The sequence below is a fragment of the Chanos chanos genome, chromosome 1, assembly GCF_902362185.1.
Source record: "Chanos chanos chromosome 1, fChaCha1.1, whole genome shotgun sequence".
Classification (NCBI taxonomy): domain Eukaryota; kingdom Metazoa; phylum Chordata; class Actinopteri; order Gonorynchiformes; family Chanidae; genus Chanos; species Chanos chanos.
The window spans coordinates 22,486,644-22,499,444 of record NC_044495.1 but is presented as its reverse complement, the minus strand read 5'-3'; the positions used below and the strand labels follow the sequence as shown (position 1 = coordinate 22,499,444).

Here is a 12,801-nt window from a genome sequence, read left to right as displayed (position 1 = left end):
TAGCAATCGGATAGGAGTCACATGACACAGACAGTAAAACAGTGGGAATCAGGGTTCGAATTACAGGGGGGTTGGGGTCGGGTCTGACCCCCCTAATTACAACTTACCCCCCCCCCCCCCCCCAAAAAAAAAGAGGTAAAAACAACAGTTCAGGAGGGTCGAAACATTTATAAATCCTATGCTATATACCCCCCCCCCCCCCGCCCCTTCCCGCACCCCCACCCCTCCGATTGTCATTGTATAACTCACACTCTGGTGGGAAGAATTAAATAACCAAATGTACAAACAAATTCATGTAAAATCTAAAGTTCCCTCACTTTGGGAATTTAAAATAATTTTGCATGCCCACTTTCAGCAGCTCTAAAATGAGATTAATGTGTCACATTGATATTTTTAAAAAGTAGAGTGGGTCATATTGGCCAAAAAATGTTATACAGACCTAGTGCATTAATAATTACCTCAGTTGTTCAGTGTCCAAAGGAATGAAAATAATGTTCTGTGTAAACATTTGTCATGAATCATTGGAGCTTAAAACCGATCAGCATCTCAGGGTCTGAGGTATGCTCTTCCTGTAGCTGAACTCAGACACTGCAGTTAAGTATAGTTAGTCATTAGAAAAAGAAAAAAAGAAAGGAAGAATAGAAAAAGGAAAAGACACCATGCTATCTAATCACAGTAGGGAGATTCCAGAACACTTCCCAGCAGAAATATTGCTTTCTGTTTGCAGGATGGGCCTTTGTATTCCAGGCTATAAACAATTCTGTTTGTACGATTTTTTTCCTCGTACTGTTGGAACATTTCAGCAGTATATTTTCCACATGAAATTAAACAGTTTAACTACTGTACGTTCAAAATGCTGGGACTCTATGTAACATCTACACACAGAATTTTGCATAAAAAACAATACTTTGGTATTGGCTTATGTTGATGTGAGGAGACTAAGGATGTTCAGAAGTAATTTCAGTTTCTAAGTCCTGCTTTTAGCTTTAACTTACATCTCTCCCTCACAACATGGCTTTATGTTTTTTTTTTTTTAGTTTTTTTCTCTCTTTTTTTTGGGGGGGGGGGGGGGGGGTAGCAGCAGCTGTTTGTTGGTTTGCTTGTGTTAAGCAGTCTACATTGGGGGGTTTTTTCTTCAACAAACTAAGCACAGTAAAGCATAATCATATCTAATAATAGACATGTCTATTATTACAGATAATAGATAAATAAGATAATGGGATCATATTGTAATGTGCTCTTTTTTTGTTGTTGTAAATAACATTTGTTATATTTACAGAAAATTATATGTGATCTTTTACATGATTAATGGCCGCAATCCAAGAAATTAGAGTGAAATAACAAGCCTTGTCAGTTGTGGTACTAGAGCACTCTAGTGAATGTCATTCTAAAATGTAACGTAAAGAAGGGTGTGGTGGCATAATTTCGCTGTCTTATTGAGCAAGTAATCGGTGAGACAAAGGAATGTATGAAAAAATAACGAGTCGTCCATAGGGGGCAGCACACGAACACGACACTGACATTTTCAATCTGCAGTGGACTGGAGCACTAAGAAAAAAGAGGCGCATTGTTCAGCTTCAGGGAGATTCGGGGAATTGCATTCGCCATACGGCTTCAAAATCGTACTGGACTCGGCGAAAAGATAAGAAGAGAGAGCTACCGGATGTCAGTTGCTGCTGGGCGATGAATCACTGAAATATGAAATGTGCCCTTAGAGGCGATGTGTCATCTGGGAAAAGATTTTGCGGAACTCTCGAGGACGGTTGTGAAGGTGCCAAGAGACATCTCGGTGATGCAAGCAGAGGTGTCTGGTGTATTTGAAACCACTAGTCGAAGATTCCGCCAGCCGGGCAAAAACAAGCCCCGTGCACAGTAGCCGTTATCGTTTTGGACACTGGATTTGTAACATGACGAAAGAAAACTATGTATACTGTCAGTAAGCAGCTACTAAGGCAATTCGGGGGTTTCACGGCTCCATGAGGAGCAAGGATCTAAATGTGCGCTCATGTGTCGTTCTCACCACACCGAGGAACGAAAAGTGAGGATGCTGGCCTGTCTAGCAATTAAACGGGATTTTGTCATAATGGCGCTGACGGTGGCGCTGAAGTAACCGGGCAGTCACATCATTTGTACAGATTTGCTTGAATGGCCGTCGCTGATCTCCTTTACAGAAGCCGTTATGATGTCTTTGAGATGCCACAGGAGCAAGCCGTTGTGGGCCGTTCTCTGTGTGTTGGTGCTCTGTTGGCTGTACATTTTTCCCGTTTACAGATTGCCCAGCGATAAGGAGATAGTCGACGAAGTGCTACGACAGGGCCAAGTATGGAGTAAAAACCAAACTGGAATAGATTTGTACAGGTATTTGGTTGCAAAATGTTCAACAACAATATCTGTATATTTAAGAAATATTGTTCTTATTTACTGATTCCGGAAAAAAGGACCGTTATCTTAGTTGTGGTGGGGGACTTTAAAATGGCAGGTAATTAAAATTGTTGATTCACCGTGTTCATTTTAGCAGCAGTATATGAACGCTTATCGCGACTTAATTAAGTCGCTTGTGGCAATATAAACCACATGATATTTTAGACAGAGGTAGAGATAGGCCTACTACCGAACATAGCGTGACACCTGCATCCTTTCATCATCGAATTCTTTGTAGGATGAATGGATGCGAATTCAAGGTTGCCATGCACAGTGCTAAAATATACACCCTCTTTAGCATTTCTTATTTTGTGTCAGTTCGTCAGATTTTTCAGGAATTATTATTAAATATCCGTCCCAGACCCATCAAGCATTGAGAGAGTGGAGAATGCCAGTACGCATGTTCCCACATTTTCCTTTTTCTAATAGATACTAGCTGTTGAACTTTCAGCATTTGTTATCTAAACAGATTACTTGCTTTTGGGTTTTTTTGTTTGTTTGTTTTTTTTAACAAATCATAACACACACACACACAGGATATTACACATAGATCAAATTTAAAAGCATAATTTGCATTAATGTATTCAAATTTTAGGTAACTGTTCATAAAAGGGGATTTTTTTTTTTTGTGCAAAGTTCTTAAGGCACTGCATTTGTGCATGGAAATGAAGACTGTGGAGCTAAACAACTGTGTGTTGCTGTGGTGTGCAAGTATCCGGTATCTGAGGAGGATGCAGTTTTTGGCGGCTGATATGAGATCTCTCACTTAGTGCAGAGGGGCATAAATTGAAATACAGTAATATACCTGAGAACTCAGACACTCAACTTTTAGCAACACCTCTTGCTCATTTGGTCTTGAGATTTGGAATATAATTAGAATCCCTCTACCATCTCACACTGTGTTGCTACAAATTTGTTCTTCCTGTTTGTGCTTTTTTCTATACCATTAAAGTATGAATTACTCTCTCTCTCTCTATGTCTTTATTTCTCTTCATCTGTTTTGTCTCTCTCTTGTCAGGAAACTGCTTACAGAATGCTGTGATCCAAAGAGGATGTTTGCAGTGACCAAGGAGAACTCTCCAATTGGCAAGGTTCTGTGGTATGATGGGGAGTTCTACCATTACCACATTGTCAGCAATGAAACCTATCCCTTCTTCATACAGGTACAGTTTAGTACACTCCAATTAACCAGATCTATATCAAGCCACAAAATCACAAATTCTAATTATCTCCTGTATCATAATATTTTGAGGGTGGTTGCACATGATAGGTTTTGATAGGTTACTAGGTAATAAGCATCTTAAGAATACAACTCAAATCCATTAGTCAAGTGGATCACACAGGATAATTGTCACAAGAAGAGGTATTTTTAAGACTGCTGGACTGTGCTCAGTATTAAGTACCTGCCTATCAGAACTGGAGAAGTTATTGAGTGACACTCCAGACTTCACATAATGTCTTTATAAGTAACACAGCAGTTACATATCAAGGTTTGCGCATCATTTGGTTTGGTCATGATTGTATGCCTTGTTGCACACTACCCTGACACATCTTCATAAACGATCATTTAGCTGTTGTCTTACATTCTGTTGTGAGACGAAAACCTTGTTTGTGCTGTGTTTTTTTTTTTTTTTACAGTTCAATACAGTTGCTCACATCATTATCTAACTCTGGTTATTGCTTCATTTTAATAACATAAGAGGAGTTCTGGAATAGTGTCATTATAACACGCTTGATTGATGGTTGTTATCGTGGCCTGTAACAGAGTGGAGGAGGGTAAAAGTGCTTTCTCAGCAACTCAAGCGTACAGGCATGAAATGACTGTTCTTGTTTTTGTGAGACACGGGAATCTCTAGAATAAGGAGAAAATGGATTTTCTTCAGTTAACCAAATTCGCATTGAAATCTCTTGCCTCACAAACAAAACTATTCGTAGTACATGCAAATGTTGTTCCTGATAATCCGATGTCAGTGTCATTTTTTCCTCTCTTTTCCTGTATTCATGCAAATGTAGCGGTCCGATCTCATCTTAAAATCCACTGCTATTCTGATGCAAGTATTATCGTATACTGCAGCCATATTATCGCAACCATAAATTTGCTGCTGATTTACCTTAATTTAGCCCATAGTTAATATGCAGAGTCTCACTGAATCTCTCTTCATTGTTTGAAATGTTCTTATTTAGAATAGACTTATTTAATTGGTTATCAAATAAAGTAAGTCTCAAACAGTCTACTAACAATCTTGTGAATAGAAGTGAAGTGCTGGATACTGCCAGCCGACACACAGCACAAGGATTACCTCTTTCCTCCTCATAACTTCTGTGTCAACTGATGGAAAGATCTCTTCATAGTGGACAACTGGCTAGTGTATTGCTACACAGTGTGATTAGGGCTTTGGCTAGTATGGCATGACAGCAAAGACTTTTTAAACATGCATGTTTTTATTCTTCCTCTTTCTCCTACAAGAGTGCCCTGGGCAGTGGTAGTAAACTATGTCATGTACCCACCAAAGTCTTTTGGCTTTTTTGGTTTGTTTTTACTTCCTTAAAGAGAGAAGTAACCATGCTCCCTTCCTGGACACCAGATATCATCCAAAGTAATAAACACGTTAATAAACGCGAAAATTACAGTAGCTCACCGTCGTTGCCTAATCAGATTAAATATGAAAAGATCTTGCTCTTTTTTTGTGTGCATGTGTGTGTGTGCTTGTGTGTGTGTGTGTGTGTGTGTGTGTGTGTGCGCCCCAGTCACTATGTAATGTCCTTGGTAGAGAGGAACCAAATGTGTGTGTGTGTGTGTGTGTGTGTGTGTGTGTGTGGGGGGGGGGGGCAGAACTAGGTTTGAGCTCTACATCCTTTTCTCACTGTGCAGTTGGTGCTGGAGGATAGATGACCGTTCTGTCTGCCAAAAATAAACCCAGCGGGAAATGGACTGTATGGGTCCATTCGTCCTGCACTGGGCAAATTGCCTGTATCTCCCACTTGTAGTATTCTGCCGCTACTCTCTCTCAGGTTGGAAGAGTTCTTGACTAATGCTCCCTCCCATACACTCATCACTGAGTGCAGTCGTGTATGCTTACAAGAGGTAGTTTGAAGAACACTCAGTGTTAACTTGCTTGTTTTACGATATGTGTGAAGCACAATGTCTGCTCAGTGTTAATTTTAAAAACATACAATTTGTGAAATTGTTGTTATCCAGCTATATATTTGCTGGAAGTAGACTTGTTGGACTGCTGTACATCCAACTTTGTGGAGCAGAGGGGGCAATTCAGTGAACTGGTTGAATAATTTTAATTTGTTATAGATTGTTTGGTTGCCTAAAGCAGTCAGTCTATGTTTATCTGTCTCCTTCTGTCCGTAGAGTTCTCTCATTTTATTTTTTGTTTGAATTTACACTCACTATCTTCTTTTTGTCTGTAAAATCAATATTCTGGAAAATTCCATTGAGGCTACCGCATAAATGATGGTCTCCACAACGGAATATAAAGCTAAGAGGACAACCAGCTTGTATATTGCAACAGTGTGCTTAGAGCTAATATGTCAAGACAGCAAAGACTTTTTAAACATAGATTTTTTTGGTCTATCTCTCTTTCCTACACAAGTGCCCTGGGCAGTGGTAGTAACCTCCACAGTGTACCCCCCAAAGTCTTATTGTATTTTCATTTCTTTACAAAAAGGGTTAGCCCTGCTCCCACCCTGGATACCATATATCACACACAATACAATCAAACATGCTGATAAATGTGAAAATCACAGTAGCTCACTTAAGTTATTTAATAGTAGTTATTGGAGATTAAATATTGAAAGCTCTTGTTGTCTTTTTATGTTTTTTGTGCGTGAGCCTTGGATTTCAACAAATTTGAGCTGCACTTCCTGTCCCCCCACCCACTCTTGGCCAAAGTGGTCTGTCTATTTTTATTTGTATCATTCTGCCTTTAGCATGATCTAAGTTCAGGATCTGTTTTATTCACTTCCTCTTCACTGTTTAACTCAATATCTGAAATTCAATTTACTGCAAAAAAAAAAAAAAAAATTCCATTCCACAAGCTGTCCCAGAAATGGTGGTCTGTAGAACAGATTGTAGCATCTTTCCTTTTTATGGCTTTGCTTCATAAATGATAATGAGGCTTTGTTCCTCAGATTTTGGCCTTTCCATTGCCCAGTGCAGACTGGGGGATGGGCTCCCTCTGGAATAATAAGATCTATTGTTTCTGTCGGGACTCACTGAGTGTACAGCTGAAGCACCGCCCGAATCCTCACCAGCACCACTGTGTGGGTGTATATGTATGTTGGTACTGATATTAGTGTCTGATATCTTAGGCTAGAGGGAATTATATGGTTCGTGCGTAGCTGCTGGCAGTAAATGGCAGCAAAGGAATGTTTGTAACCGTGCACAGTGACGCTGTTTGTTCGCTCGAGTCCGAGTAGAGAACTTTGATGAGCATGCACGTTTTCCCATTTGGTGTTAAAGTCCGCTGCGTGTCAATACTAGTTCTTTACAGGGTGACGGCTTACACGAAAATGGCCTTCATATGTATTCTCCTGTTAAGTGTGGCTGGGCAGAATAAATTAATTTAGCTGTTTCCCTAATTTTCATCTGAAGTCAAGTCATCCAGTAAAGGAAAAAGGAAAGGAGGAATGTTTGGACAAGGCCAGTCATTCATGAATCTAATTTTTCAGTGTTTGTTCCAATATTGAGGATTGTTTTGTTTAACCATCCCTCTATGCAGATAGTCCCTTCATTCAGTTCAGGAGCATAGCATATTGAGGGTGTGTGTTGGTAGCTCTCTGTATTGATTAACCAACATATGTGTTGGCTGTTGTGGTTGACAGGAGACGCCATTGCAGCAGCCACTGAAGAAGTGTGCTGTGGTAGGTAATGCAGGAGTCCTGAAGAGCAGCAGCTGTGGCAGAGACATCGATGAGGCTGACTTTGTCATGCGGTAAGTAAGGACAGTCATCTGTCTGCCTATCCAGAATGCCTGAATCAGCTGTCCTCTTGTCAAAAATGATTTCTGTTTAAAGGATCAAGTTGAGAGATTATGTGTCTGTGTCTGGCTGATCTTAGCAATCAAAAATGAAGTCTACCTCAACATGAAACGTGGAAATAACTGAAGATGTCAAAAAATTTTGAGCATACCTTTTAATCCTCATTTTTTAGGGTGCATTTGTTTGACAGGGTGTTCCTATAATCACGGAGAACTTTTAGAGGTAGACTTTTTTAGGTGGAGAGGCAAAACAATGACCTAACAAACTTTAATTATCAAAACAGTTTCTTTCATCATATAGAGGAAACAAATTAGATTAATGTTTAGAACTTCTGGAGATAAAGCTAGTGAATTTATGATTGCAGGAAATATTTTTAACTTTAGATAAGACAAGATCAAAGAAGTGTTTGTTTGCTTGTTCAGTACATCCTAGTATGATTTTTGTAATGTAATTAATGCAAGCAAGAGTTTTGACGACAGCTGAACAATGCTGATATGTATATGCTGAAAATTACACAAATATACTTCTTTACTAGATAATATTGATCTCAACCTCTCCCATACACACACTCTTTTTCACTGCAGGTGTAACCTGCCACCTCTGTCCAAAAAGTACACCGATGATGTGGGGACCAGAACCCATTTGGTGACTGCCAATCCGAGTATCATTGAAAAGAGGTATGCTCATCTTCTGTTGGCTGTAGCACTCCACACGAAATGGATAGATGTATACACAAGTAGACAGATTTTTTTTACTTAAGACAGAGCCCAATCTAAGGTAGCAACAATATTGTCACATTAATCTTGGGGTGAACCTGCTGGAATGCATAATTTACAATATGTTGTATTGTGCAGCATTTGTACACTAAAGATGTTTTGAAGTGGAGTAGATTTTACAGATTTTGTCTATTTTCCTCAAATACAATTAAATGCAAAATTAAGCTTAATCCCTTTTTGCCTGTGATTCCACTTTGCCCCTTTTTAATCTAGGTTTCTTTTGGATTTTTTATAGTCCGTTCCCCTTGTCAACTAACACATACACGCACACACATACACACAGAGGCATAATTAACCCCTAACTCATTCAGATTGTGTGACAGACGTACAGTAGCAATGCAGTGTAAAACAAAGTTTTGAATGTGCATAACTTGTCATGTCATAGCACACAAAAATTGACCCATTGTGGTAATTGCACCTAAAGCCAAAGGCTAATTAAAAAAAAAAACAATACCTTATCTCCTCTCATGAGATTTTCTTGGATGAAATTATGTACATTCCAACCTTATGTGCATAACAATTTGAATTTATTTCAGTTTGTTAATTTTGTAATGAATAAACATAAATGATTTAGTAGAATAATTAACTAGTTGTGTATTGTCGTTGTAAGTGCCATTGTAGGTGTGTCTTCAGTAGTTTACTGTGAATGTCGTTTGGTTGTGGCATATGAGTAGAAAGAATGGGCTGCTGCTCCTGAAAGCAGAGCTTTATCACTACCTGTAGTGTCATGAGCTGATGAATGGCACACTTGGGAATACTACCAAAGACAGATGTCAGTCAGTCTCATGAATACTTTTTCAAATATGAATATTTGAAAAATTGGCCATAGCCATACCACCCTGCCCGTTAAGCCCTGTGGAAGATCTGCACCTAAAATCTGATTTTAAAAGTTTTTCATGTTCAGAAAGGTTGAAGAATACATGAGTCAGATTGAAATGCTATAAGGAAAGTTTTTTTTTTTTGTTTTGCACGGAATTTCAAAACAGCAGAATCACAAGCCATAAGCCTAAGTCTCTCCCTCTCTCCCTTTATGTTCCATATCAGGCATGTTATGTGTTTCCCTCCATTTTCAGATCAGGAAAATGGTATGGCGGGAGGTGTTGTGTAGTTATGCACCACCTGATAGTTAGGTTATCTTAAATATCTATCCTCTGAAATGTGTACATATATAAAAATCAAGCCAAACAGAACCAAGCTGCAAAGACCTACTTGTAATGGATTTCTATAGCTTACCAATTCTGTGTGTTTGACCTTTTCAGCTTTCAGAACCTGCTGTGGTCTCGGAGGGCCTTCGTAGAGAGCATGAAAGCCTATGGCTCCAGCTTCATCTACATGCCTGCCTTTTCCATGAAGCCTGGTACAGATCCGTCATTACGGGCCTACCATGCCCTTGCTGACTCCTCCTCCAATCAGACGGTACTCTTTGCCAACCCGGACTTTCTAAAGAACGTGGGCCGTTTCTGGAAGGGCCGTGGAGTGCATGGGAAGCGCCTGTCCACAGGACTCTTTCTGGTGAGCCTTGCACTGGGGCTGTGTGAGGAGGTGACGGTCTATGGCTTCTGGCCCTTTTCGGTGGGCCTGGATGAGCAACCAGTCAGCCATCATTACTATGACAACATCTTGCCTTCTTCAGGGTTCCACGCCATGCCCGAGGAGTTCATGCAGCTTTGGCACCTTCACAAAAGTGGTACACTACGCATGCGCATTGGGCGCTGCATGAGTGAGGCTGAGGGAGCGAAAGAGTAGTGTTGCCTAGCAACACCTAATTTATTCCCACACGCTCCGTCACAGAACCAGACCTTCCCTTTAACTAAAGCTCCCTTCTGCCTCCCCCCCTCCTACACTGCTTGTCCACCACCCCAAAAATATTTGAAACATTACAAATTTTATTGGCCTGAATTTGTAACCCACCCTCTCCATGCACATCCCTTTCCACCCAGAGCAATCTGTTCTTCTCCTTTATTCCCACTGTGGGAGGCAGCTGCCTGTAACAGGCATAGTCTTAGTATGTGTGCTACAGTGGATAGTAACAAACAGAGCAGTTGGATGCGTAGCCCTTCTGGGTCCTGGCTGAAAGAGAGAGTGGAAAGACACATGAGGATTGATTTAAAGCATTCTAAGAAATGGATAGAAGAAACTGTGCAAAGTGTGAAGATGAAGTGGCAGCTGAATTTCTAAAACCAGTCGCTGCGTTTTCTTGACCCCCATTAGCATGTGCTGAGCATGAATGATCTGGGGTTCAGGTGAAATATCAACGACTTAAGAGGATTGTGAAAATTTGAATATGACTACTTATTGTTCAGTCACCTCAAATGCGAAACATTCTGATACAATTACAAAAAGGGAAATGAAGAGGATGTTCCTTTCGACAGCCACAGCTTGATCTGAAAATTGCAGCTTGAACTTCATCTGCCAGGCTTGTCTTCAAAACCAACTGATTTTTGGCTGATTTTGCATTTAATCCTTGAGATTTGAACAAAAGACAGACTATACAGTACCTCTGATTCTATCAATGTGATTTTTTTTTACAAGTCAGCTCTTGTAATGTTGTTTAGGTGGATGAGCTACAGTGAAAAATGCTGCGATTTGAAAAAGCCATTTCACCCTCAAACAGCCATGAGCAACCAAATGAAAGCATCATACTCATCATCTTCGTATCACATCAGGACTGCCAAGACAGGCACTACAGAAGTATATATTCCATTACTTACGGAGTACTAGATAGTACAATCCTTGATGAAAGACACACTCCTAGTTGAAACTGGCCTAAAGCATGTCTTGCTTTCTGCCTGCAGAGAAGAGGCATCTGGTTCCAGTTGCAGTGTCTAGACAGTCATGAGAATCTCATTTAATTTCATTGTGCTGTTTCCAGTGCACATCACAGCTTTTGCAATCTCAAATGTTACTAGTGTGAGAACGTGCCCTGGTGAAGAAGATAGAGTCGTGGTGTTTTGGCCAGGTGTGTTGAGCCAAGTGCTCTGCACAGGTGCTGGGAACCTGTTCCTTTGACTTGTCTAGACACTCATTTTTTGCATTCATCATCACCATGACTGTCCGTATCAGGACCAATCAGATTCATGTGAATGTAATGGCAGTGACTAAAGCAGTGTGCCATGTAACCTGTTTCTTCATTGGTGTTTGGTTGGCTTAATTTTTGCTTTTTTTTTTTCTCTCATTGCGCATAAGGGAATAGGATGAGATAACAATAGGTGCTAGTCTTAATATTAACAATCAGCAACAGCCTGTGAATGCAAGCACACACACTGGCCATTTAGACCATCATGTTGCTATAGTGGCGTAGCCATTAATATTTTTAGCGATGGGAGAACATTAAGAAGAAGTGAGGTTAGAGGAATTATTTTAGAAATGAAAAGACAAGGAACGGCCATTTCCGTGTTAGTACTATATCCTTTATGCATGGGCAACCCTACTGATGACTGTACCAACAGAAACCTGTACTTTGTATTTGTGGAAGTGTAAATGGCATCATAGTTGAAGTTTATGGAAACCATCACCTGCTCATCTTTAACAGTCTTCAGCAGAGGTTGAGTGCCTTCATGTCCAAGGTGAAAAGACTGAGGAGAGAAAACAAAAGAATTTAGTGAAAGTGTCCAAGGCACTCTTATAGGAATTGTTCCTTTTCAGATGAGGTCAATGAAAATAATCTGCTATTCTTACACTCACAAATGTCTGAACTGTAATTATTGTGACATTGTTCTACAAATGCATGAAGTTCAGAAATTTCAAAACTAACAAAGTGTACATACAAATGGATTTTATCATTTCCAATATTTCTTACATTGCATATCGCATGTCATACAAAGCCCTCATCCTTGTTTTTAACTGGACTGTACAAAACAACATCTCGGGGGCACCTTTGATCGAGTACAAGTATTTTCTGATTTTTATCTTCTTTTGTGTATGTGCCAAAACAAAAATGTTAATGTTTTGTTTTCCCAACCTTTTCCTAAAAAAGTGCCTTGGACATTGTTGTGTACCTTTCTAATTCCTCTGGTCCAGAGAGTACCTTGGACACCTCTCTATTGTCATATCCTTTGATCCACAAGAGCATCCGGTGTTCCTCTAAACAAAAGGGTACAGGAGAGAGTTTGGATGTTTTAGATAGTATTGTTACTGTTTGGGAACTTCATTTCCTCTTGGAAAAACCATTTCTGTTGAAATTCTTTCAGTAATTAGTAGACATACAGGTTAGAGTGACTATTGGCCTCTTAGGAAGCTACGTGACCTCTGTGATGGTTTACAGACGTCAAAGAATGAGCTGGTTACTGAAGGACCAACTGAATCAAACTTAATGTACATTGCTTAATTGATTGCCAGTTGAACAGCACATTGTATGTAGCTTACAGGTACTTAACAGCTGGGAATTTGTTTTAGATACTCATAGAGACGAAGGCAAGTGAATATATATTTATGATTTTGCACCTTTTTGTCCTATACAGTATTGTGAATGAGTGAGAACATAGTGTGTATTGCTGCATGCGTGATTGTGGTCAGTGTTTTCATTTTTTAAACTGAATCTGAGTTTTGAACTCATATTTTATGATCAGTCATATCTGTTATGTTTTGCCCCTTGTTTCTGAGCCATACTGGGGTA

At 39.8% G+C, this 12,801-nt stretch overlaps 1 protein-coding gene across 1 annotated transcript; it reads left to right on the top strand.

Moving 5' to 3' along the window:
- Positions 1 to 2,179: 2,179 nt before the first annotated feature.
- Positions 2,180 to 9,932, top strand: st8sia1 (ST8 alpha-N-acetyl-neuraminide alpha-2,8-sialyltransferase 1). The gene is made up of 5 exons (XM_030773868.1): positions 2,180 to 2,358; positions 3,440 to 3,584; positions 7,255 to 7,364; positions 7,995 to 8,087; positions 9,446 to 9,932. Exons 1-5 carry the CDS (start codon positions 2,180 to 2,182, stop codon positions 9,930 to 9,932), a joined length of 1,014 nt encoding a protein of 337 aa, XP_030629728.1.
- The last annotated feature ends 2,869 nt before the right edge of the window (positions 9,933 to 12,801 follow it).